The sequence below is a fragment of the Vollenhovia emeryi genome, unplaced genomic scaffold (assembly GCF_000949405.1).
Source record: "Vollenhovia emeryi isolate VEMERY1.0 unplaced genomic scaffold, V.emery_V1.0 DF939187.1, whole genome shotgun sequence".
In the NCBI taxonomy this organism is placed as follows: Eukaryota; Metazoa; Arthropoda; class Insecta; order Hymenoptera; family Formicidae; genus Vollenhovia; species Vollenhovia emeryi.
This window is the reverse complement of record NW_011967179.1, coordinates 1,080,379-1,106,125: the sequence shown is the minus strand read 5'-3', so window position 1 is coordinate 1,106,125 and position 25,747 is coordinate 1,080,379. Positions and strand designations below refer to the sequence as shown.

General features: G+C 39.4%; 1 protein-coding gene across 3 annotated transcripts in view; it reads left to right on the top strand.

The window, feature by feature from the left end:
- Positions 1–25,747, top strand: part of LOC105562509 (ras-responsive element-binding protein 1) — a 139,047-nt gene that overhangs the window by 50,239 nt on the left and 63,061 nt on the right. For all 3 annotated transcript variants that reach the window (XM_012013413.1, XM_012013412.1, XM_012013415.1), the window contains exon 3: positions 16,545–16,619. In XM_012013413.1, coding sequence (XP_011868803.1) covers positions 16,559–16,619 — 61 coding nt within the window. In that variant the 5' untranslated portion in view covers positions 16,545–16,558. The remainder of the gene's footprint in view (positions 1–16,544; positions 16,620–25,747) is intronic.

Genomic DNA, 25,747 nt, shown 5'->3' with positions numbered 1-25,747 from the left:
TTACGACAGTGTCGTTAACGGTTACGACAATCTTTCTACTTAAGTCCTCAGGGTTAGAGCACGAAGCGATGTAATAGCTTACAGCAAGACGTAAGTTATAAACGTAGATAGCGCACAAGCTTTGTCGTATGTCGTATTCACTTCCAATTACATACGATGTTACATTTACGTCATCTAAGCTATTACGTCGCTTTGTGCTCCGACTCTAAGGACTAGAGCAGAAAAATTGTCGTAACCGTTTACGGTTCTGTCGTAAGACTTAAGTCGGTGTCGGAAATCAACGCACGAAGAATTGTCGTTGACGTATGTCGCATTCATCGCATCGTAGGCGACAATTCTTTGTGCGTTGACTTCCGACATCGACTTGCGTCTTACTACGAAATCGTAAAGACTTACGCCCATCTTTCTGCTCACGCCTTATCTCTGTAAACCGGCGTGCTCCAAGGCGCATCGTTAAGCGCAGATTCCCGAATCGTTTGCGGCGCGCGCGCGGCAATTTCGCCGTAACCGGCGAGCAGGTGGCCGTGCCGCGGCGGTGTAAACGTGGCGAAATGCCTCCTGGAGGCACACAATAGCGGGTGTGCGTCGTTAGCGAGCATCGGGCGAGCAGCGATTCCCGGCGCGTCGGATCGGCGACGCCGCCGCCGTTTCCTACTCGGCGTAAAAGGAAAACCGAGAGATCACGTGGCACGCGGAGTGAAAGTGCGAGGAACGGAGGAGCTAAGGCTGGATGCGCGCCTTGGTTTAACGATCGGCGTGGCCAATAAGATGTAAGGGCCCGCTCATCGGTCATAATGTACCGCGGGCGCGCGCGTTGCGAAAATCCCGCGGACGCGCAGCGCGGCTGTTATCCAGCGCGCGAGCTAGAGACCTGTCGCAATCGCGAACTCGAATTTCGCGTACGGATAATTCGCAGTTGCGTTGCCGCGGGTAAATAAGGCCGGGCGTGCGCGCGCGATCCGCTTTGGATGGACGGAGATGCCGTCGGGGCGGCGCGTTTGATTTGCGCGAAACGTTCCACGCTCGATAACCACGCGTGTCGTAATAATAATTGAGTTATAAACTGTACGTTCCCAGATGCGTAGAGAGACGCTTACGGCAATTATGCTAATTGCGCGCCGCGGAGAAAGGGAGCTCGAATCTGCGACGTGTTATAGCGCACGCACTGCACGACGTACCGACAGGAACGCGCGGTTTATCGTCTCGTTACCGTTGCCGTTTTGGCAAATCTTTACCATTACTCTCGCATTAGACGTCAATTTTCGTAATTGTATTTGCGTCTCTTGCCGCAGAAGCTGTTGCACACGTAAATTTCATTGTTCACAATTCACGAGAACTTGATATACGTTGTATACCCTCATCTAGCAATTTCGATATACCTACGGTAGATCTTATCTCTCTCAACTTTATAAAAAATATCCAGTAGGAGGAAAAAAACGGGGAAAATATAGAAGCGCGTCCCTGCGCGCAAGCGAGCAGCGCGATATTTACATAACAATCGCGGTTCACGTAACCGTCTTTTGCCTTCTCCCGTTGACGTGTGCGTCTACCGGTCTATCTGTAGAGAGGTGTCGCGTACCAATACTCCGTATATACGCGACTTGGAAAGTCAAGTAAACGCCTCCCTCTTGCGCGAGTCGCAATTTCAGCGCGATACAATCGAAAGTCAGTCCCGAACGAGAGGTAGAAAAAAAAGGGGAGCATGAATAAATCGTCTGCAATAACGTTTTGCAACCGATGTGTCAACTGTTAATTTTTATTGTAACGATAGATTCTCATTAACACATCGTCAACGGTCGCGTTCCGTCGGAAATACCAATAAAAAAGTTCTTGTCACTTGAACATGTCTGACAATCAGCGACTGTATGCAATTTTTATTTAATACAACGTGCATTTTCGGTACTGTAGAAAGCAGGAAACGGACAAGTCGCGCGTCTCTCTCTCTCTCTCTTCGTTATTCCATACGCTTATTGTTAGTTTTTCAACGTTCGAAATTGACATGAAACAGGCGCAGGATACGCATTTTCTCAAGGCTGATTGATATTCCGCAAAGTATCGCGCTAACAATGTCGTGATACATGTCGTGACGTACGTAGAGTAGCTATTTAAGTTTAATAATCTGATTAATAATCTGGTTCAGTCCCGAATGCGCGATTATATAGATAAGAACGTGATTATCGGTTTTAATTGCGTTATAGCGTGATGAAGTGGCAAAACACTTTGGATGAGCTATGCGAACAAAGTCGAGTCGACTATTCGTGGCGTGTGAGCTTGAACTTGAGATCATTCCACTTAACGCAAACATACGTGAGGCCGAGTACGTAATACACGAGTACGGCGCGGTAGATAAGGACTTATCGCGTGGACAAAAATCGCCCGAGTCCAAATTTGCAAATGCTGAATCCTGGCGCCACGAGTGACCAGCGTATTGCTGTCAGAGAAGATACGTTACGCAAATTACCACTTTTTATTCCAAAAGTCTAAATTCAACGTATTATCTTTGAGGGCTACAAAAATCTCTTTACTTGATCAAAATGCAATTTTTTTTGTCGTGGATTTGGGGCAGGGTTCAGTTTAATCAATTCGGATTTTAAAGATCGCTTAATTAACTGTTATTAATTTTAAAGGCAATTTTTCATATTTAATGACATAATGTCTATCGTGAAGAGGAAGCAGAGTTGGTCAAGGACTCTCGATGTAATAATGACACATGTAACGTGTGCGTGTATGTGGTTGTATGTACTCGTATGATGTAGAAGCAGAAATCGATAATCTATGATTATAGGATAATAGGAATCTAAACCACCCCTATTTCATATCTCATGTAAAAAGCTGTACCTTTTTTTTTACTATGATTTGCAGGAATATATATCGTCGTGCCATTCGCAGTTAGTAAAAATCTAATGAAAATAAAGAATGACTTGTAATTAATTACCGGAATGTTCCGTGCTAATCGCGTCAATACTCTTGTTCGTATGCGACGGATAATGCTTTGAATGTATTGGACTCGCGCAAGAACATCATTAAGTTCTTTTTCCCGTGTTCGATCCATCACGAGCGACCTGGTGCTGGTCGCTAAAAGAAATTAGAATGTCGTAGCGCCGCGCGACTCGGCGAAGCCATTTCTACCCGGCGGCAATCGAGGACACATTCGGGGAAAGGGATGGCGAGAGGGCGCGAGGGCTTTCCGAGGATATTAGGTGTCCGAGCAGTCCCGGGGACGATTCATCGCCGTCTGGCGGGAAGGGGTGGTCGGCTCGAAAGAAAGAGGAGGCGGAGGGCGCCCGGACAACAACCGGGCGGTTGTGCCCGGGGATAAAATTGATTCCCGCGTGTGTGGGCGCATCAATGGTTCCAAACAAATCGTCAAAGTGATTTTATGTTGTGGCCGGTATCGCGATGGCAACCGACCCGGCCGCCATGGTAACGCCGCTGGCTCATTCGGGGTCTCTAATTCACAAACCTACGGACGCGTCCGTACAAAAGCGCCCCATTTGAGATATTCCGTAGAGCAGCGCGTAAACCCACCGACTCGTGGCGGAAGGCGGTCGAAGGGTGCGAGGGAAACCGGCGAAAAAGGGGCGTTTGAGATCAGGGTGTGTGTGTGTGTGTGTGTGTGTGTGAGAGAGAGAGAGAGGAGGGGGGGGGGCGAGCGAGGGGTGAGAGATACGCGGGGGAGGGAAAGCCGGAGAGTTGCTCGAGGTGAAAAGAGTGGCGAAGGTGAGGGGGAGGGAAAGAAAGGAGAGCGAGCTGCTACACCCCACGTGTGTGTTTCTCCACGAGTCGCCATAGCGACCCTTTGGCGTTCGTTACAGTAATGGGTTGGGAGAACAGCGGCCGGGAGGCGCTCGAGTCTCCCACGCTTGTCGGGGACACCTGCCTTAACGATTATCCCGTTGAAAGAGGGAAAGACGTCTCTATCAGGCGAGATTTGAACCGAACCTGAAACGGCAACAACCGATTTTTAGTACCCGCGGTCTCGCGCGTCTTTACAGTGTGTATAGTCTTTAATGGACACTTCGGTCTTTTAAACGAGCGTTTGACTGATATACGAAAGATGGTCTCATACGTGACGGCCTGATACGTTAGCCCTGACATTAATAGACGGAAAAGGAAATCTGTAAGACACGTAAGACGTAGTTCTCCGGGTACCACCGGGTTTCATCCGTGTGTCCTTCCGCGTATTTGGAGCCGACTTCTCCTCGACGATAAATAAAGTCTGATCGCAATCGCTGTAATAGGTTCACGTAGCATTGTTGAAACACGTGTACTCTGAGCAACTAACTTGCGTGAGGAAAGTTTTCTCTGCTTTTAATGAAATTCCGCGGTTACGAGGGTTTATCTTATATCAAAAATTCTTAATCGCGCATTACAATTATTGTCATGGATAAGTCAGATTGAAAGACAACTTCAATCGGATGGCGGGTTATCGTATCGAATCTTACGATGCCAATTTTCCGTAACATTTACATTCGGTAATTGCTAATAAATTATTTTGGGGCCGGCACGATCTTCTTAGCGCGTTTAATAGCACAAACATTTTTCATAGACGCTGCTCTTAAAGCGGCACACGTAGAAGTCTATGATCGAAATAGCAATGCGAAAATCTCGCGTGACAATATTTATCTAAAATCGCGACTACTGACGTTATATCCGAAACGTGAGCTCGTGCAAGAAATTGTCGGAAGATAACTTCTCACACATCATACTGTTAGACTGTAAAAATTGCTTCTTGTCTCCTTGTGCTGATAATAAATATCGGTGGAAACGTTTACGCGTTTCAATGCGCAGTTCAATACGGTCTCAAATGCATGTCGGGATCACGGAATGTAATGCAAATAATATTTTATCCATTCGCACAATCAAATCTAATTGTATGACTCTGCAATTACAGAGTTATCGCTCTGTTGCGGATCTGCAAAAAGTAAAAGTGTTGAAAGGTAATTTGTCTAATTAGATAGGTACAATTAACCAGTACTGAATAAAGTACAACTAATTATATTTTATTATTATTTATTGGTTAAAATATTTTTCGGTAAAATGATGCAGAAGGGAAAAGGAAAAAAGAAAAACTGCTCGTAATAATACACGAATTGTTTTATGCGTTACAAGTCTTTTACCTTGAGTTTTGCAATTCATCTGCCGTTTTCTCACCGATTTGAAGATTTTATTCATCATCGACGTAACGACTTAAAAGTTGGAGCATTCTGATCACCACGCGACGCAAATAAAGTTAGCGTATCGTCAACCACCGTTACGTGTTGCTTCTTGACATCGGGCTGCTCGCGATTACGTTCAAACGAAGCGAACAGTACGAGGTGGATCCACGGCTGACCAAAGTGGGACGACGTCTCGGCGGGCACGCGAAATGTCGGCTTCCGGCTCCTCCACGCTTCTACGCATCAAAGAGACGCGAGCACTCACCACCTCTCGATCCCTCGTTATATCTGTATTCCTTCCTTTTTTTTCCTTTCGTGCGACAATGTGACGCCGCCATTTCTCGTTGTGAGTTCGGCACGGCCTTTCCCACACGTGGAATTGTTTGCGGTGACCTCTGACTCCGTTCGGTGCGCACGTCGCAACATCATCGTTACGTTCACGCAAATAGCCGCCCGATGTTCGAGGCTAATCAGGACGGGACTCGCCGCTCTTCCTTTACCTCATGAATCCGTATGAATATTGATCGGCGAGCCCGATCATTCATTGATCTTCGGGGTCATCAGGATGCTCTTCTACTCTGATTATATGACTACGTGCAAGCCTATGTCTTCAATTTCTACGTCGGACCGTCAAGGAAAAATTCTCACGTTTTTATCTAAACCGTTATAACAATCATTTTGTAAGTACATAAAAATCGTGTCGCACGACATAAGGCCGTCGCATATTTATTTTTATGGGAAACATAAGTATTAAGTTTAAGTGTTGCATATACATAATACATTATCAATAAAATTTATTAGTAGTATTTCGACATTCTAAGATGTAAAATTCTATCGAAGTTAAAATCACGAGGGTTCCCTGTCTTTAGTTTTACGAATTTTTACACAGTGAGACATTTTCTTTCGTCACACACGCTTATACACATGAAGGGACAAAGATCACGCATCTATGCGAACAGGCAGTATTTAAGGATCAAGCGTATGCAAAGCAGTCTGTTACCACGCAGATAGCCTGTCGCGTCACAGGGCAGTACACCGGACGTTCGGTCTGCAAATTTATGTTAATCGGAACGTATCAGTAGTTCTGGAAGCTTAAACAGACCAACGACGACGCTCGGTTTCGCTTTGTTTCGGTGACTAACAATAAGACACAAGGCACAACGATGCTGCGAGCATTTCATGTTTACGATAACGCCATAATTTTTAGCGCGATATTCCGCGCATTGGAGAATCCGAAAGTTATGTTAAAACAAATAATTAAACTGTTTACAAAATAACCGCCTCATAATCAATACGTATGCACTTGAACGTGCACAGGTCAATAGCGAGTGTGACCTCGATTTTAAAAAATAGACGAAATATAGTAATGCACTCTTACCCTGGAAGGTTCGCCTACAATTGCCACTAAAATACGGGCGTTTGAAAACCGCTCTTGAGGTCGCATTGTGTAAGAGACACGAGTCCAAAACCGATTCTTTCTCACATTAAAGAAAGAAAGAAGATCAGAGTTTAGAGTCTACATTCTGATTTGAGGTCTACATTCTGATCTGAGTCTACATTCTTGTGTCCGCTCGTTATTTCGTCATTTCTTTCCACATTTTAGAAATATCTGAACATACTCTGGGAAAAAAAGACAGCGACCAATTTTGAGGCCCCACAACTAGTAATCGAATTATTTGGATTGTTCGTAACACTCTGCTCTGGGAAAAATTTTGACTGTTTTTTTTAGTTAAGCAACTTAACATTTCGGTTGGTGCCTCTTAAGTAAAGATGATCTTTGCGTTACTGAATATCGACAGACCTAATTGAATTAGTATTACTTTAAAATCTTGGATAGAGATGTAATAGCTAATTGCGATTTTTAGTTACGCCGGGTAAAAGATTAGAGTCACAAACAATCCAAATGGCAGGTATATCCTAAGAAGAATTGACCTGGCATGTAGGATAAATCCTAAGAAGAATCTGATATTCTGACGGATAAATATCTCAAACCTGTTCCCTGGCAAATTGTGTCGCATACCTCGAATATCTGGTAGTGTTCGTAGAAACATAAACATAAATTCGACAAAGAGTTCTTCACGTATACTTTATGCGTTAGCATTAACATTTAAACATAAAAGAGTTTCTTGCCTTTATTATATTCGTACCTATACTTTTATATTTTGACTCGATGATAAGCGAAAGCACATTAAACTGAGCGAGATTGTTCCAACTTGAACAAAAAAAATTAAGACACGAAAACTTTATTTTATAAATGCAAGTTTGTAGCAGCGAGAACCGAGACTATGGACCATTCTCGCAATTTCACACGCTTCCGTCGGCCTTACATCTGATGCTGTCGCCGTTTCAAACGGGAGATGGAACGCAGGTAAAGAAAATCCGTGCTCATGGGAGAGAGACCTTGAGAGAAAGGGGTTGCGATATTTTAATTCCGAGATCGAGCCGAATGACCCAACCGAATGGTCACTTTCCACAATATTCCCATGGACGCTGGCTACCTGAGGAAACGATCTTTTTTATTCAGGTGGCCGGCAATGAAAGTGTGGACAATGTCCGCGCGGCGAAGGAGAGGGAGAGAAAGGGAGAAGAGAAGAGACCTATTTAAATCAGGCCGAAAAAATCCGTTAGGCATAAGTGACCTTCTTCGTGTCCAGCTCGATGTATCTAACGAACGGCCAGTGGCGGTAGGCGCGTGATAGTGGTATGGGAAAAACTATGCTCTAATAGATCCTCGGACGTGGTCGGCCGTGTCGACCGTTGAGGGATGCGTTAAGGTGTCCTTACACCTGGACGAGGCTGCCGCTCGATATGGATATTCCTCGCTGTCCGGTACACTTTCGTAAACTGGAGCAACGGACGATCGTTCCCCCAACACAGTCGACTAACCACGATGTTATATCGTCCAGAGAATCGCTAACCAACGCCCATAGATAAGAGCGAAGCTTCTTTAAACGTTATTATTGACTTGAAATTTTGCTGGCTAATAATCTCTAAGAAACAATGACCATATATAGGTTTGAACAAATGAAAAATAGCGTATTTACAGTAGCGTATATTCTTCAATCTTTGCGTGGACATGCCGGAAAAACAAGTATATCTCGATAAAAGTGAACAGTAGATAGGATCCGTTTTACGACAGGATTAAGCTTCAGCGAAATAGGGTCGTAAAATGAAAAGTCGAGGAACAAGAGCAATTTATGATGTACAATTAAATGAGATAGATTCCAAAATTACCAAACTTTTACCAAGCGTGTACTAATAATGCCGTTTTTTTTTATTAATAAGTTATTTTAAACATTTAAACACAAGCTCCATTGATACTCAAGGTAATTACTTAGATAATTTTGAAAAGATCGCTAAAGTGAAAGGTCACATAAAATGGATCATTGTAAAACGGGACTTGCCTGTACAATTGCAGTTGATATGCGAACTATTTAACTCGGAGTTGTAATAATTTAATTCAAGAAATATAAAAAAAAGTTCTGTTTCGAACAGCAGATGACCATCGAAGACACCTGAATTATGCAAGTTGCTCGTCGCCTGCATGGTGGGTTTATGACCGTTGAAATGTCCCGACAAATTTCCGTTGGTCAAGCTTGACATTTAACTAGAGCAACGCATCCACGGCCCCACCACTTTCTTTAGAGACCAGCAAGGATTGGGCCGGCAAAAACGAACTATTTTTTTATCTAAACTGGTATAGTGCAAGGTAACGCCTAGGACACATATTCACGACGCACTAGCATCCAATGATATCAAACACGTTTGCAGGAATTCGTTGGTCGAAATCCACAAGAAACGTATTTCCTTCGTGAAAAGTTCTTTTGGAAGTTGAATATAAATTAAAAACTCATATTTATGACACAACCTAAAGCAGTGAAACAATATTTATGTTGTTTTCGTACATGCATCGCACATCTGTGCAAAATATTTGATCGAAATGAACAAATAGAAATTAATTAAGCGCGATTTACGCAATATGATTGTTGGTTGTATCTGTGAGGAGGCAGTTTGACATGGTTGTCATCGTCTTGCCTGTTTTTACCGTCCGTTGTAGTAAACGAAGTGCCAAGCTACGTAGAATTGAAGCAGGTACGTTTATCACAGCTTATTAAGAGCTCATACGTCATATGCATTGTATGACGTGGCCAGAAATGGTAAGCTCGGTATAAAAGAAAACAAAATTAAAAGGAAACGTTAGGAGAAGTTCTGACGTCCTGCTAAAGAAACATTTCCGTTCTTAAAGAAATCGGAAACGCGACGTCGCTTTTGTTGGTCGAAATTCAATGTAGTAAAAATCACGTCGTTGAGGGAAAAAAGTCTATTATTGCTCATACTCGAGTCATTGGATTGTGCGATGTTACACTAATCACTAAAAATAAATAAAATATTGGTTTGCAATAATTGTAATGCGTAATATATTGTTTATATATCAATTGTGAATTTTAAGTAGTAAAACATAGAAATCTCTTTAAGTTGCCAGTAATAGATAACAATAATCAAGCTTTTTAGTCGACATTAACCGGCCAGTGTTTTAATAAAGAAAATTTATTGCGAAAAATATTACCAGCCAGAGTTTGAACCTGGACCTCCATGGAATAATTTTTTATGAAGAAAATACGTTTCTTGAGGGTTTCGACCAACGAATTTCTGCAAACGTGTTTGATATGATTGGATGCTAGTGCGTCGTGAATATGTGTCCTAGGCGTTACCTTGCACTATACCAGTTTAGATAAAAAAAAAATGGTTCGTTTTTGCTGGCCTCAGGCATGTGCCTCAGTGGTAGAATTGGTGAAACGCCCCGTCCAGAGAGAAGGGAAGTCCAGGTTCAAACCCTGGCTGAGGTAATATTTTTCGCAATAAATCTTACTGTATTAAAACACTGGCCGGTTAATGTCGACTGAAAAGCTTAATGATTTTTAAATAGTAAGTTTCAAACCTTTTTGTGAATAAAAGTGAAGTAGAGGGATATACGTACGTGAATGTAGTGTAAATGCGTATCGTTGTAAGTTCGATCAGATAATAGAGGTACGAATTATGCTTATTTCTATTACTATTACGCGAGGTCGTTAAAAATGACTCTCATAAGAACCGTAAAACTCCTGTCACTATTTTTACTTCTCTCGTAAAACAGTTCGTTCGATAAAAGAGACGCGCTACCGTTATATAATGACATACGCGGTCACGGAGGTTTTTTTTTATCATTCGAAGGATATTTACGCGGTTCTCATCGATTGCGTTTTAATTTCTGAGTAGTACCCGCTTCATTTGAGGCAGGTAGGAAGATACGTGAGAAAATTTGTGCTTGTGTAAACTGTCTTTTCTTTCCATATAGATGCTTTTTTTCCCCAACAGATTCTGATTTGATTCTTTCGATGCAGATTAGGTTTCATAAATAAACCGACGTCGTTTTGCAATTTTGTCTTAACTCTATCAATAAAATCTAATGTTACTTGCGTAAGTTTTTATGAAGACTCCAATAAAATAACGCGTGCTGATTACAATTATATAATGCTAATTATAATTTCATATTGTTTTTGATATTTGAGAGATAATGCGAAAGATATTACTGTATGCCAAGTTTATCTTGCAATTAATATTGCACCGCAACGGCGTATTATTTTACGTTTATGTTTCTCTTCCATCAAAGTATTCAAAGATTATTTTTCATTTTTCAAATATCTACAATTCATTTGTTTTAACATTTTGAAACTGCCATTTATACCTTTTAAAAATCTACATTTTGGACGTAATGCACAAGAAAATTTATTTTCGCTTTATTTCCAATTTAATTTTTAGAACATTTAAATTTCACCTAAATTGATCTATTTGCCTATTTACCGTCCCAGTTTCCGTCACAAGAAATCGATGTACGGATCTGTATATCGTGAAGATAGTAATACCTAAAAAGCGCATTCTTCCAGGTAAATCTGCCTGTGTATGCGAAGTATTGTACAATGTACATATACAGAATATGTATGTAACTTGTCTCGAGAACTAGTGTGTTGATACATCAGTTTCACGTCTGTACGACGCGGAAAATTGGTGGGCATCGGGACAGTAACGGTCGACAGTCTCCGTCGAAAAACTCTCCGATTGGTGGAGATATTTGAATACGCCAATCGCCGAGCAGATTTTAACGGAAGTGGTGCCGCGAAAAGACACGTGCATTATATTTTATCGTTAAACATTTTTCGAGCCGCGCCCAGCCGGCCCGCCTGGAGTAAGGGTCATTTTAGGCGGACCTACAAAAGGGTTAGGTACCTGCATGACCCTGGCCGTAGTTGCCGCGAGTCCGCTCGGAGCCCCCGGTCTGACCTGCGAACCTGAAGACCGCTCTTGTCCACAATCCCTTTAATTCGCGAGGACCAAACTGATCCCGAGGAAATCAGGTTTTCCCTGCAACCCTCGTAACGAACAGGTAGACGCATATGAGATACCCGCGTTATTCCCCTAGAAGTGTACAGGTAAACGACCTTTGACTATAACTGGACCTTTCCGCGTCCGTAACCCTGATTCACTTAGCCACGAGGGTAAAACCGGTTCGAGATTGAATCACGGTACCCTAGGCGTCCGATATGCGTTTAATTTTGCAGAACGTTAAAGAAAATAACTTGATTATTATAATCAAAAGACGGCACGGTGCATGATGCAAATAGCGGTCTTTAATTGATCAATACACGCACTTCATTATCTATGAAGGAAACGTATTGTGGGTGAAAAATATAAATTAAAAAATAGACGATAGATTTATTTTCAACTGTATTTGTTTGGATCTACAAAACACAGATGTTCCGAAATTAATTTAAAGTAATGACTTTTGATGAAAATATAACGAAGTTGCGAAAGAAAAGAATTTCTGAGAGCATTTTGTCGTGCAGTTAAAACCGTCTATCTTTAAGAATGAATCGTGGCCGAATGTCTCTCATCAACCGAACACACGTCCGGTTGAGACGTTAGGAGAAAGAAGGAGAAAATAAAGACAATTTCCGCCTGTCCGATGGAAGGACGCGCTTTGATTTGTTTTTGCAGTTTCCGCCGGAACCAGGGCGCAGGTACGGGGTCTTGATATAATAATAATAGGGTTGCGCGCGAAGAAGAGGTGTGAAATTTCCGCTTTGTCGAGATTCAACAAGCAGTTTCGAATTACGAAAAGTATGTGTACTGTACATGAGCTTTACGCCGTAAAAAATCAGCATATCCATGTCTCTTTGTATTCTTATATATTTCTATACGTAAAATACAACTTTTAATACTTCGGTCCGCTCATCTCCGAGTTGATTATAATTTCAATGCGTGTGTGCGTTTGTGTATGTAATGAAAGTCTATTTGATATTTTGAGAAAGTTGAAAATTTACAAAGTAAAAAAAGTTAAGAGACAAGAATCACTTCATTGTTTTCGAGATAAACTCTATTCTTTCACAGTATCAAGATTTTTGTTTTATTACAGTTGGATTACTCGAATTTCTAACCAAAATTTGACAGGCTTTCTTTCTCTCTTTTCCGAGAGTGCGATTCTCAAAGTTAAAAAATCATTGTATATCCATCTCTGTCGGGGCAAAGTGTTAAAAAATATACGGTTGAATTATTCTTAACAAAGTCTCGGCTCCACAGTAAGATGAGAGCCTGAGCGCGGACGTAGCGAGAGGCTGCGCAAGCGTGACGTCCTTGCTCTCTATTGGCTTCGTTTAGCCGACCAATACGAGCGGAGATGTCCCTACTATGCCATGATCTGCGTCAGTGGTCCAGCCTTCGTCTCGTCTCAATTGCGAAGTCTCGATGTAATATAACGCTTTCATTACCGCACGTGTTTTAATTCTTCACGAAATGAAGAAACAGCTCTTTCTGCATTCGTGATAAACAGCATTAATCAATTTTATATACTAATTCGTGCTTTAATAAATAATTTTTAATTGTTTATCGTTGATTCTCAAGTTAAGTTTTTAAAAATTGCGCAACATTTCGCTACTGCAAAGCAAAACCGATTACAGTTCCACCTATCTTTTCATATTTTTTTTCTAAATCGAGGTTTTTATTCAATTTACTTTTGACTTTTAAATAAAACAGGTTAAAAAATTGCACATTTCGATGCATTCCTATATTTTTTTACATTTAAATACTTGCTACGCCATGAGATATTTGATGTTAAAAGACAAAATAAGAAATAATTAATCTTCTGTATGCCATTAGATCGCCTATTTTGTTCATTGGCGATACCGATTTTCAACGAGTCGGGCAGCATGAATAATACATTCGCGGAAGATTTGAGACGACTTTACGTAGAAGATTGACACACGGTCACCTTTGCATATTGCGCTTCTTCGATGACCTTACTTGCTAATGAAGTTGCGCTCATCGGTGCCGAGGCAGCACGAAGTCTCTTTATCACGCTGGGCGATAAGGCAAAAGTATCAATGGTCAGATGTCATTTATGGTAATTCGCAGGCTGCCGTCGGCACAGCGCTCTTGAATAGCGAGCAAAAAAATATTTCGTGCAGCAAGAGCAAAACTTGTAGAAATAAAAGTGAGAAAATGTTTACATAACGAAGACGGATTGTTGATGCAATCGAAAATACAGCTCTATGGTTTCCTACCGTGTCTACCGATAATTTTCGTGTAATTTTATCAAGGCGGAGAATCTCCTCGAGCTAAGAAATATTTGAAAAGATTCTTTTAAACCAAGAGACTACCTGGATTTTCGTGATATTATCGTGACCGTCGAAATAATTTTCCGGATAAAATCCCGTGGAGTTTGTATGAAATGATTTAATATGCGAGGCATATACGACGCTGTGGCAACACGGTTATTCGTATTTTTTGTAAACAATTACTCTGTGATAACTTTGAATGGCCAAATGTGAGCGCGTGATGATTTAAAGTATTCCCGCACAGCTCGGGATACATAAGTCATGATCTAGAATTCAGCACGCGCTATTTTACATGCGGAGAGACACAATGACTTTCAGTCGTATAATTGCCGCGTAAATAATGGTTGACTGCGCTTATCGTAGCGATGATAATAAAGCGAAGGATGACGGTGCTACTCGATACGATCTATTCGTCTAGACCTCTCTTGTTTTAAGACAGATGGCAAAAGAAAATGAAACGTTCGTAGCAGCGAAATCAAATGTGCATTTGTATTAATAAGATATTGAGGCGTATATATAATGCATTAATACACGATAGCGCATGTAATATTTTTGCATCTATATTGCGTCTCTATGTATATACGTGCGCTTACGAGTGTGTGAGTGCGAATAATAATATAAGATTATAATTGATATATTATTCAAAAAGTTGCAGAGCGATATTAATAATAATACGAGCTGGGAATTTATTGAGATATTCGCTTCTGAAAAGTTTCGTACGATATTGAGGTAATACCTCGTAAATATAAAATTGCGTTTTACTATATACCAGAGAAATTGCCCGACGTGCATTTGCCTGACAATTAAAAATGGTGTTTCAGTGGAATGCTAAATTTTTTCAAGGAATTTCTCAAGGCGGCATTATCGCCGAACTTTGCAATGTTTCCTCGTCTCGAGAGCTGCATAGTATTGTTAACGTGGCGCGTAGTTCGAACGATAAATGCAGGAACAAGCTTACGAGTGTGTGAGTGCGAATAACAATATAAAATTATAATTGATATATTATTCAAAAAGTTGCAGAGCGATATTAATAATAATATGAGCTGGGAATTTATTGAGATATTCGCTTCTGAAAAGTTTCGTACGATATTGAGGTAATATCTCGTAAATATAAAATTGCGTTTTACTATATACCAGAGAAATTGCCCGACGTGCATTTGCCTGACAATTAAAAATGGTGTTTCAGTGGAATGCTAAATTTTTTCAAGGAATTTCTCAAGGCGGCATTATCGCCGAACTTTGCAATGTTTCCTCGTCTCGAGAGCTGCATAGTATTGTTAACGTGGCGCGTAGTCGAACGATAAATGCAGGAACAAGCTAAAGTGGACGAGTTTGCTGGTAATCAAGTCTCCTATTGGTGGTCTCATTAGTGGCTTATCCTACGTATCTACTTAACAGCCTTAGTACAGTTGCATGAAACTGACATCGCTTTTCTATATATATTTTTCAATATATTGTTATAGATTGACATAAAATGAACTGGAAAAACGGGAATTTTTTCTCAGCTAAAAGAGATGAATTTGGAAAGTACAACATTACATTTTAATACTTTAAGATTTAAAAAATTAGATTACCATGCTACTAATATCAATTTAAGACGTTCCGATCTTTTAAGATCCATAATCGATTATCATCCGCCGTTGTGCTAGTCATTAATGGTTACGATAATAATGATAAATTTTTTCGTCTGAAGTAAAATAATACTGACAGTAACATCGATATCCAGCACAATATTGAGATAAATATGTAATTGGATAATAATTTATGAGAATTAGACAATATTATCAGAGTAATATGTAGATGAAAATGTGAAGCACTTCGCGGTTGTCCTTTGAAATTTATTACATTTAAATGCACATCTAAAGTTCGCGACTAATAACGTGATATTATTATCTTTTTATTAGTAAAAATCATAATTACATTTTATATACAATAATTTTGAATTAATTCCCTCCCTTGCTCTGTGCCTTTGGACAAAAAAATATTCAAGTTTGACGAAAGTCGGATCTTCTAGACGGATATAAAAAAATATCGTACGTTACACGATATTATACAATGTTTTGTCGCGTATCTCATTCGATAATATCGTCGGGACTTATCAAACGATAGAGATATTTTACGAGCAAAATTCGTAATATTATCAGAATGGATTCATTGTATTGAGTCTATTTCCGTTCGCTGCGCATCACATTTGCTTTCTGCAAATAAACGACCCGTCCGCGAAAGGTTACGATCCGCGGTACTTATTTTTCACGGGCATCCTTCTAGGATTACCAGCCGGCATGTACGTTAAAAGATCACGCTTGTCGAAGAAAGGGGTTGGCCTCGGCATTAAAAAGAGTTGGCCCAGATTTAAGGGAAGGATCTGGTCTACCATTGGCCGATAAACTGGAGCGAGACCCAAGGGTGGATCTAATTCTCGATCTCAGCTACGAAGCTCCGCCGGTCGCGAGCCGGGGTCCTATAATTCGACTCGGGATTCTAGACCAACGGCCGCCGGGCACTTTGAATCTCAGATTATGGTAGCTGGTATTTGGAATTCAGATCGTTTCTGGACACGGTCCAGGAATGTGCAAGGCGCTCACGTACGACGTAACGGTGAAACGATCGCGCGCTCGAGAGAAGAATCCCTCGCGATCGTTTCGGGCTTCCGCCATCGGTCCGCGTCGCCCCGCACACGCGTGTCCATTTTTCGTGGCGAGTTTTCTGGCAGCTACATTCGTCCTATCGATTGCAGGGTCGGTCGCGACGATGGCTCAACTGGAACAGAGATCGAATGATGCAAAATGGGCGGCTCAGATGGAGAAGATAAGTGAGTACTCCGCATGATATATGTTTTATGTGACATGCGTGCTTGCGCTTATAGTGCTTTGCTGAAAATAAAAATATTATTCCGCCTTTTATTGATGAATAAATGGGTGGATATACGTTACGATGGAAAGTGCGCCAAAGATCCGTTTAAACCACAAAATAAAATTATTATCGGAATGTTAATTAGATTTGAAGCAATTTGCCAATTAGATGCCGCAATGGACAATTTGTATTTAATTTGCTGCTTACATCGAGTAATTTTATTCCTTTCAATGTATTTTTCACGGAAATATACTATACATTCTGTCAGGGAGAGACAGAATCTTTGGATTTTTTCGTATGCTTTTCGTCGGAAAATTCATATTAAAAACAATACGTGAAAACAATATCTTTCTTGTAAATATTATTATCAAATATTTCTGGCTTATATCTGATACAAGCCTATGACGCATTACTCTCTCGAATCTCTTTGCTCGTCCAGAATTTCTCGGAACGAATATTTATATCGCGCGCGATCGATTGATACTTTCCCGATTCAGAAGTAATTCTGCTTATGATGGAATCGCGTAATCGAATCGAGTCCTCTAGACCCGGGTATTCGTGAGGAAAATACACTATCAGAAAATTTGGAAACATGGCTCAAAATAAATAATTCCTCCAAGCTACGTTTATAGGGTTCGTAAAATCTAAACGACTAAATTATCAAATTTGTTTCAATACTGCTCTCGCCTGTCATCATTTGAAAGAACAGTTATAGAGCAGATGCAGCGTAAACGAAGGGCACTCTTTCTTATCTAAAGAAATAGCGCGGGACTTTAGGGTGCGTTATTTCGGGATCGTACACTAGAAAATTTCACGATGAGTCACCGGGTACTCTCAAACCCTCGACAATACGTGTCTCGATATGCGTGCAGACACGCACTCCGGAAAGAATATGATTCATCGAATGAAACTCACAATCGGGCAATCTGCATTAACGATGCACCGCCTGATTCTGAGTCCCCCGATATCCTCCCTGCGTCCTCATCCTCCGCTTTCCTCACACCGTCCTCTTTTCTTCCTCTTCATTCGTCTCGTTCCACGCTACCATCTACCGTTTCTGCACGATTGCCCCGTTAGGCGCTGACATGGCCCGTGACCACGTACGTCGATTACTGATATCGCTTGTGAACGCTTGGATGTATATCTGAAAATCAGCCGCTTCTTCGGCTCCCTCGTTTGTGATATATGTCGCGTTTCGTTCAAAAACTGATTTTCAAATACATTAGACTAAATCAGACCGCTTTCCAAAGTGGAATTGTTACCTTAGGGGCCTATTCTGTAAACGTTTCAACAAATCGTAAGCTACGTCTGACTAAGGGGTCTATTCTATAAACGTTAACGATATCATTATATTCTGCACAGTTTTTCTATAGTAAAGTCCTCTATTACGAGATAGGCTTCTAATATGAGATAGCAAGTTTTCAACATCAAAGTTTAATCACAAATCTTTATTCACAACGATTACACGATCTAACAATGAATTTTTCACTAAACAGATTTCACTCCAAGGGCAATAAATTAACGATGAAATCAATAATTAGCCAATAAATGATGCCTATTAATTTAGCAAAAACTCTGCTGTCGCATATTAGGAGCTTATATGTTATATAAGCTCGTAATGATGTCGTTAACGTTTCATTTCTTTGCTGCAAATCTTATGAAATTTATTCCAAAGGTGCTAATAGTAAAATTTAAGTTAACTGAGACATTTTAGTACAAAGAAACATAATACAGAGAATCTTGTTATCTACATCTTAAAAGTAAAAAGGATCAAGGTAACATACATTCCTAGCGGAAAACATTTCTATAAATAAGTAAAAATTAACTTGAAATAGAAATGTTTATATCTTCGTTGAAACATTTCTTTTTTTTTTTTGTAAAAATATCTACGAATTAGTACCACAAGTTACAATGTTCTCAAATCAAGAAATTATTGCAAGTAGTATTTCATGAAAATGTACAATTTTGTAAAAATTAGTACGAAACTGTACTAGTTTAAAAGATTTGAGAAGCAACAAAATCTCAAATAATTAAAACATCTGCTTACTTTTGTAGAATATTACAAAAATTCACAAAAGCGTTCCAATTCTAGCATTTTTATGTTGATTTTTATAACACTTTTTAAATTACGTAGAATTTCTTAGTTCTTAGTCAGAAATTCTGACAGTATATATTTTTTTGTAGAATCTTGTAGAATTATTTCCGCCAGGGATGTGTCGAATATAAAGGAAATTAATGCAAGTATTTCTACTTTATAAACAAGATTAATATACTTGAACATGATAGTGAAAAAGGTGATTCGATTGGCTGGCTAGTATTCCCCATCGAGTTTTCAATCGAAAACTTTTCCTGGATTGAGTGTCTCGGTGAGAAACTTACCTGTCCTCATATTCAAATCGCGTTTCTTCTGCACGGACAACAATCCGACTTCTCGTGTAACCACTGAAGCACAAGGAAATAAATATATATCAGGAGATAACGGGGCTCTATAGAGATGAAAGTACCTAGAAAGAAATCGACGGATACAAATTAGCACTATCTATTTTATTAGTCTAATACATTGCACATTTTTAATTGTTTCTTCTTTCCTACGTTTACAAAAAACTTTAAAGTATGGAGAAAAAATTTTAATGATCGAAAAAATAATCACTTTACAATTTTATTTAAGAAATTATAAACTTTTAAAAGTTTTTTACTTAAATATATATGTAATAAGTAAATAGATAGATGAAGGAATAAAGGACTAATTGTAAGAGCCGTGACAGGGCGTTAATGTCTTAATATAATTGAAATATTTAGACATTAACACCCTGTCACGGCTCTTAGCCTTTATTCTTTCAAATTTGTGTTTATCACATTTGAGCCATACGAATTTTATAAATAAATTTAGAGAAATGCATTTAGCAGTTGCGAAACAGATATAATCATTTTTCTATAAATGTAGAGGATTATCCCATAATAATTGGCAATTATCAACTTATTATGTATTAAATTTAATAGAAAAAAATATTAAATAAGCTTTAAAACATGTGAATATACATGTACTGCTAATTACTCAAAACAAAAATTTCGAATATTTACAATCCCTTTCTAAAAAAGAAATGTTACCAGCGCGAATGTCGTTAATACAGTTGAGGCCTCTTTTCCGCGGTGTCGATTGGTTTTCTCGAAGCGCGATGTGCTTCACTTCTCTTTTAGATTTATAGTGAATGAAGATTTGCAATTTAGAAATATACATTTGTATGCATCAACTATTGAAGTAAAATCTCTAATCTTAGTAATTTATAGAATTTAAGTAACAACGGTTTTTCTTTCGAAACATTTTCTCGAATGAACAGAATTAATCGTTAACTTAATCAATACCAATAAGTCCGCGGAGTAATACACAAAACGTAGTAACAGTCACGGAACAAAGTAATGTAAAATATTAAGTACGGAATGTTCTATTTCGTAGGCGGGACAACGAATTCTCAACGTTTTTTTGTTGTTTTTCTCTCGGCGCGGTGACGTACGATGTTTTTGCGTGCCATCGTGTATCTGAAGGTCGCCGCGGTATCATTCGCTCGCCGAACGTCGAGCCGGCAAGCAGTGGCGAGAGTCGCTCCGTGCGTGGTATTACTTTTGCGTTATCGGTTTCCAAGACTCGATCGCGATGAATGCAGGGATAAAACACTATTGATTTGCACACCTTTATCAGTAACAAGTAACGTTCCTTGATTAATCATTAAGTTTTTACAACTTGCAAAGAGAAACGAATTGTATATTGAGGCGACGGATCTTTATCAACGTGTACCTAGATATTTCACGAGATTAACTCATCTAAAATATGAAACCGTGGTACTTTGTCGCGGTTACATCTCGTTTACGCACCGCGCTTTTAATTATCTGTCGATTTCGTGTAATCTGTTCCATTTTCGGGAAAAAAGAGAAATTTGTACGACTTCGCTCTGGCATTCTTTGCAACTCGAACGGGCGGGAAGTAAAGAAAGTCGCTTATTGCACGTCGTTACATTATTTCTTTGCCGCAGATTATGCTTCCGATGCTCGCGTTGCGTTTTATATCACCAATTCAAAAGTGATTTATCCATTGTCCTATTCTTCCGAATCAAAAATGCAAGTTGTTAGTTTGAGTAATTTGTACGACAGAAAGTCTTGGAAACCAATAACGCAGAAGTTCATAATATTTCGTGTGTTCGCGGTAATTCACATCGCGTACGGGAGTGCCCGAAATTTCGCGCGATCGATGATTTTCGCGAGTGAGTGTTGTGTAAGTGCAACATGGAAATCTGAGAGGAGGAGGAGGCCGAGGAGGCATCGGGCAACGGCGGAGAAATCGTAAGGTAAGTGTCTTATATTTTTATGTTATTTAATTGTTACTTGTGCAAAATAAAGCATCTGTTCTGTGTTTTTATTTTATTTGTTCAAATGATTCGAACGAGGAGTCGAATAAGTATTAGAGACAGAACCAATGTATAAAATTTTGTGAATTTATATTTAAAAGGAAGATTTTTTTAGTATTTTATATAATTATCTTAATAAATACCTATTTTTAAAAATATAAAATATGAAGCATATTTAATACAATAATTTCGATTTGACACAATTAGTCTATACTAATCATATACATATTTGTATTTTTACAGTTTAACATACATGATGTACAACTCTGCGGTTGCGAATCGTATTAGTGAGTGATAAATTACTTTTTATTTTAAATTGACGTTGCGCATACAATTACTTCGTTGCATGTATACAAATTCTTAAAAATATACAATGCTCAACTACAAACTGCGCGCGCAAAGCGCGCGTTTGGTCATCTCTAGTTATTAAAAAAAGAAATGGAAAGCTTACAACGATGAACAACGATGCGTACGAAAAATTTTAAGAGAAGGTTTCTTAATTAGTACATCAAATATATTGATAGTAATAATAATACCACATATTCTAGTAAAACAGTTAGAGACTTAATATTCTAAGCACGAGTGAAACACAGATGTTGCAGGAGCAGTCATGTAAGGGCATATACTTTCACGTATTGTCGTGAAGGTCAAGCTAGATTCCGTATGTCTGTACTTTCTTTACAGCCAAATTCCATAATGTCTAAACTTAGATATTTAGTGCAAACTAAAGACAAGTCTAGATAAATAAACTCGTCGAATGCTCGGTTGGTCAGGGCTTTATGATTTTTATGGTGATGGAGTGTGGTAATCAATGGCTCGAGTCCCTTTCTACAGACATACAGGGCATTTGTACGTTTTTCTTCAAAAGTCTAGCTCAGTCATGCTGATTGTAAATAACCGGATTACCGTTAGAGCGACTGTCTTATGCAATGGTCAGTGTTGAGTAAAAAGAGAAGCCAAGTTAGTCTTTTTTGTGGTTTTGATCACAGTCAAAGAATATTAGAGTGCTTTTTATTTTCATTTATTTCTTTCTTTCCACGTTTTCGTTGTTTTGTTCACCCGACAGTTATTCGTTATTGTTAGAGTATCGTAAATTTCTTACAAAATGTCTAAAAATGAGAAGCAACGAGTAAAAGTCTTGTCTATTCAAGTTACTATTAAGATAAGTCGATGATTACATCGATTCCGAAATTATTCGAAAAATAATGTTTATCTATATTTTTATATTTTTTAACGATGAAAAACTTTTCTTTAGATATTATCGTGAAATTTTCTTATCTAGGATAAATATTTGATTTTGTATATCAAATCTGTTTAAATTACACAAAGAACAAATCAAGTTTTCCACAATTATTTTATTAACACAAAAAAGCAACGGAAAGAAAATTTATAAATATTAGAAACAACGGTGGATGTGCAAAACTCGTCAATTTTTGCCCCCAGCTGGCAAGTACATGTTTTTTTCATAGTTTTTAAGCTGTAGAATCACGTGGCGCAATCAGTTTTCCATAAACATGAAGGGAACATATGTAAAAATGTGAAAGAGGTGCGGTAGTTGCGGCTAGCAAGAATATCGCCTAAAGAAGAAAATAAATAACACACTTGCATACAAAATATAGACCATATATTATATACTCACTCATTAATATTTATTACTCATTAATATATATTATGTATAATTAATATGTTTATAAATGTTTGTCATTTCATTTTAAGTATTTATTATAATAACATTGACCGACGTGACGTCACAACGTCAACGTAACACGATCTCGAAAATCCTGAGATTAGAAGCTTTTAATCCCGGAATTTTCGGACACAAAAACATTCGGGATCCCGAGGTCCCGAATCCCGAGATTGTATTCTTCTTGATATGTAGATTTTCGAAACGACCTACACTTGTTTTTTTTTATTTTATTTAAAAAAAACATGTAACGTTTCGGTCCCGGATTTGGACCCATTATCAAAAACATTAACACAAAATAATGCAAAATCCGGAAAAACAAAACGCAAAAGATGCAGAAAAATAACATCAAAATGTTACACCTCTGTCTATTCTCTATACGGAATGAACTCTATAAAAAATTCTATAGAAATAGATAGTATTCTTATTTTTTAGAAGTGAATAATTAGACGTGTGGTTGTTCCGTAAGAATGAGACACACAATTTCTTTTATGGAACGTTCTAATCCTCGGAAACCTGAACTATGAGATTTATGACATTGTATTGTATTGTGAATGTCTTCGTATAAAGGACCAAAACCCTTGTAAACTCAAGGAATGTAAGGCAAGAGTCCGATATATGTGCTTCACCTGTGATCTTCCCGCCTCTCTGGAATTCTAAAGTCTTACAGACAATTTCATTATCCTTTTAAGGACATAATAATTAACTTTTGATGTCAATTCTATTCGTACCGTCGGCATCAGCGTTACCCAATGTGCACCGCGGATAGGCTGCGCGATCGGATTTTGCACATCATTTGGCCCTGAAAAGAGCCGGCTTTCCAATTTAGGAGCCGCAATCAGGTGTCTGCTGTTATATACGTGTACAAAAATACGTGTCACAACAAAATGTCATACATTTGACGGTTTTCGAGGATTAGGACGTTCCGTAAAAGAAATTATGTATCTCATTCTTATGGCACATCCATGTCTATTTACTCGCTTCTTTCACATTTGTACTGTATGTTTAAGAACGACTGATTGCACCACGTGATTCTGCAGCTTAAAAACTATTTTTAAAAAAACCGCACATGTTACTTGCCACGTGGGAACAAAAATTGGTGACTTTTACACATCCTCCTTAGAAATACGAGAAAGGTGTACTTTTCAATAAGTATACAATATCTTCCTATATTATTATTTTTTTTATTGAAAATTGCACAATAATAAAATGTAAGTGATGTCTATAAAATATTGATTCAACGATGATTGTTGAGCTCAAGGTCCACGTCGTACCGATACATTCGCTAGTTCTTCCTATTTTTATATTAAATCTTACAGATTAAAGTTTCTTAATTCGGAGTCTTTTGTTCTTCAATACTTCAAACTTTGAAAAAATGTATTAAAAGGATCTCTCTCTCTTTCTCTCTCTGTCGGAGAACGTCATCGGTCGAGACATTGAACGCGCGAGCGGTGCGGAATTGTTCGAGCAGAAATGGCCGGTGAACGTACGAGGAAATTTTCCGGAAAACAAGCGCGCTCTTGGCCACGGCACCATAGCGAGTCGATTCAGGAAGAGAGAGGCTGGGCTCTATTCGATGTTCGCGGATACGATCAGCGCACGCGTTCTCAATATCACTGGCCGAGCATAGTGTGTAAAAAAGAAAAGATCGTATATGAAATTTTTCTTGACCATATCTGGCATTTTTTAATAATACAGAAAATTTATTGCGAAAACTATTACCTCAGCCAGGGTTTGAACCTGGACTTCCCTACACTCTGGGCGGGCGTCTCACCAATTCGATCACTGAGGGCTCGATAACTTATCAAATCTCATCTGCCCGGTTACAAGAGGACAGAATGTTACTATAACATTATTTAGCTATAATTTAGCAAGATACGTGAGACGAAACCGATCATAAAAATAATCTAAAGTTGATTATTATGTTCGATTCAAATTTGGTCTAAAATATAATGTCCAATAATATTATCCAGAAATGTATACGCGTCGTTGAAGTCTTTCTCGAGAACGGTACAAGAATTACGATCCGATGCCAGAACTGAGATCAAATTTCATCTTATATAAGCACCGTATCGAGATTCCGCGAAAGATCCGTGGGTGAGGAAAGCTGAGGAAAGTCTGGTGAGATTATTTCAGCAATTTTGATGGCAGGACAGATTGGACGTGGTATTAATGAGCGGCATTGTGCACATCGTATCCGCGCGAGTGTCCAGCCAGGTTACGTAAAGCTAGACGCGTTTATTGCACAGCAAACTTTTGCTAATTAGCGCGGGAGAAACCGGCGACCAGCCAGCCGAGATACTCGTACGCGCGCGCATACGTGCGTTCGCGCTCGCTCGAGCAAGCGTACTCATAAAGCGGATACAAAGAGGAGGAGAGACACGTACGATTTTTGCCACGCCGAAATCATATATCATCTATTTCGGACGAGAGATCCGTCAGTAACGTCGAGGCGACGCTAATTTACCATTAAAGGAAGAAAAAAGCGTATATTCCGGATTAATTGAGAAATAAATTTGTAATCATTTCTTTCTTCGATGATCTTGTATTTTTCGTTGAAATCGGTGAAATCTCCAACGAGAAAATATCCATTGCTAATTCACACGTACGAAGAAGCGTCTTGTTGCCAGGACGTCCTGCGTTTAATTTGGCCTGCGTCTGTGTGGCCGCTCTCGCGACGTCGAGCGATTCGTTACGATATGCGCACTTTTGGCGCATAGTCGTGAAAGCCGAGAGATGCTTCTTGATACCCTCGCGACGTCGCGCACGTGTACCTGCATGCAGACGTCCGCAGACTCGGAGCTGGGTCGTCGTAAGCGCGGGACAATTAAAAGCCCGCGCGATAATCCGACGGTTATAATAGGAACGGATTGTTCTGGCGATTTCACATTGCGCCATCGCCGCGGACGAAATGGTAAATTTTAGGGAGATAAAGGCCAACTCTAGACGCTGGAAACGCTCTTGCTCCGAGCGTCACTCACACCTTTACGTTTGAAATGAAAA